General features: G+C 54.4%; 1 protein-coding gene across 1 annotated transcript in view; it reads right to left on the reverse strand.

Annotated features, from left to right (window-relative positions):
• Positions 1-156: 156 nt before the first annotated feature.
• Positions 157-1,782, reverse strand: part of LOC106816142 — an 8,469-nt gene continuing 6,843 nt past the window's right edge. Inside the window, exons 10-13 of the mRNA XM_014820698.1 lie at positions 1,604-1,730; positions 741-985; positions 282-510; positions 157-161 (exon numbers count right to left, since the gene is read on the reverse strand). Of these exons, the coding sequence (XP_014676184.1) occupies positions 157-161; positions 282-510; positions 741-985; positions 1,604-1,730 (606 nt within the window). The remainder of the gene's footprint in view (positions 162-281; positions 511-740; positions 986-1,603; positions 1,731-1,782) is intronic.

Genomic DNA, 1,782 nt, shown 5'->3' on the forward strand with positions numbered 1-1,782 from the left:
GAGACAGAGAGAGAGAGAGAGAGACAGAGAGAGAGAGAGAGAGAGAGAGAGAGAATGAAAGAGAGAGAGAGAGAGAGAGAGAGAAGGGAAAAGACAATATATCATGCCACTGTGGTATTCTATACATCCCCCTCATGTCAAGCGCTACCACTACATCTAAACTGCGCGAGAGCACTAAAGGTGAAATTCGAGACACGCTCACGCCCATGCGCAGTATAGAAGGTGGGGGGCACTTGTCACGGGGGAGGATGTAAACCACGCTGCTTCACGTGAGCACTCACTTCCGTAGACGGTGATGTAGACGTCGGCGATGACCGGCGGTCGGCTGCCGACCTCGCACGTGTACGTGCCGGCGTCGCCACGGCCGATGTTTCTGATGCGCAGCGCCACCACGCGGCGTTCTCTGCCGCCGGAAACGAGCACGCTCAGACGTCGGTTGTTGGCGACCAGCGTGCCACCAGAGGTCAGCACGCGCGGTCTGCGTCCGGCGGCGGCATGCTTCCATAAAACCTGCGATGTCGGCAACATCAAACTTTGATATGATCGCGCGGGGATATAAATTAGTGATCGATTTAATTAAAAATTGGATTACATGATCTTGGCGACTGGTTATTATAATAATTATTATTATGAATAATCAATATAAATATTATATGTGTAGAATGTACACATTGCATACGTATAAACATCCCCAAATCAACAAAGAATTAAACAATAGAAGCATGTACTCTCGCACTCACGGTAGCTTCGCCGACGTTGTTCACCGCACATCTCAGCTCAAGCGTCGCCCCAGCGGGAACGTCGGCATCACGGCTGACCTCCAAGATGGCCGCCGGACGGTCGTCGTCGTCTCCGCTGATCGGCGTCGTCGTCGGCAGCGTCGTGCTGACGAATTGTAACACGGCGTCGCCGCCGACGCGCGGTACCTTGGTGACCATGGGCGGGACGAAGTCGGTGACGGACGTCGGAGGAGTGGTGCCCCGTACTGCAAGCGACGTCAGATTGTAGATATCATAGAATGTCTCTGATAATTACTTATATAGTGTATCTTATTACTATATAACTAACTATCTGACGCATTGCAAAAATGTCAGTGCGGAGGCAGACAGTACAGGTGATACATATGGTCAGGAGTCTATCAATAGACTCCTGATATGGTAGATATGGTACATATGGTTTAGTATATTTGTAGTTTATAGAAAGGAGAAGCATACGACACACGAAGATATCCAGTGTGTGTGTGCGTGTGCGTGTGTGCGCGCGCGTGCGCGTGTGCGCGCGTGCGTGTGTGCGTGCGCGTGCGCGTGTGTGCATGTGTGTGCGTGCGTGTGTGCGTGCGTGCGTGTGTGCGCGTGCGTGTGTGTGCATGTGTGTGCGTGCGTGTGTGCGTGCGTGCGTGTGTGCGCGTGCGCGTGTGTGCATGTGTGTGCGTGCGTGTGTGCGTGCGTGCGTGTGTGCGCGTGCGTGTGTGTGCGTGTGTGTGCGTGCATGTGTGTGCGTGCATGTGTGTGTGTGTGTGCGTGTGCGTGTATGTGTGTGTGTGTGTGTGTGTGTGTGCGTGCGTCATTGTGCGTGCATGTGTGTGTGTGCGCACAGGCCTCACCTTCGAACACGGTGATGAGGATATCTACGGCTACGCTGCGTGGCGACCCCGGCACCTCGCACGTGTACACTCCCGAATCTTCGCGCCGTACGTGCGCCACACGCAGCCTGACGACCCGCCGTCCACCCTGCAACATCACCGTCACGCTCAGACGATCGTTGTGCGCGAGCACAGCGCCA

Source organism: Priapulus caudatus, unplaced genomic scaffold (genome assembly GCF_000485595.1).
Source record: "Priapulus caudatus unplaced genomic scaffold, Priapulus_caudatus-5.0.1 Scaffold1298, whole genome shotgun sequence".
NCBI lineage: Eukaryota > Metazoa > Priapulida > Priapulimorpha > Priapulimorphida > Priapulidae > Priapulus > Priapulus caudatus.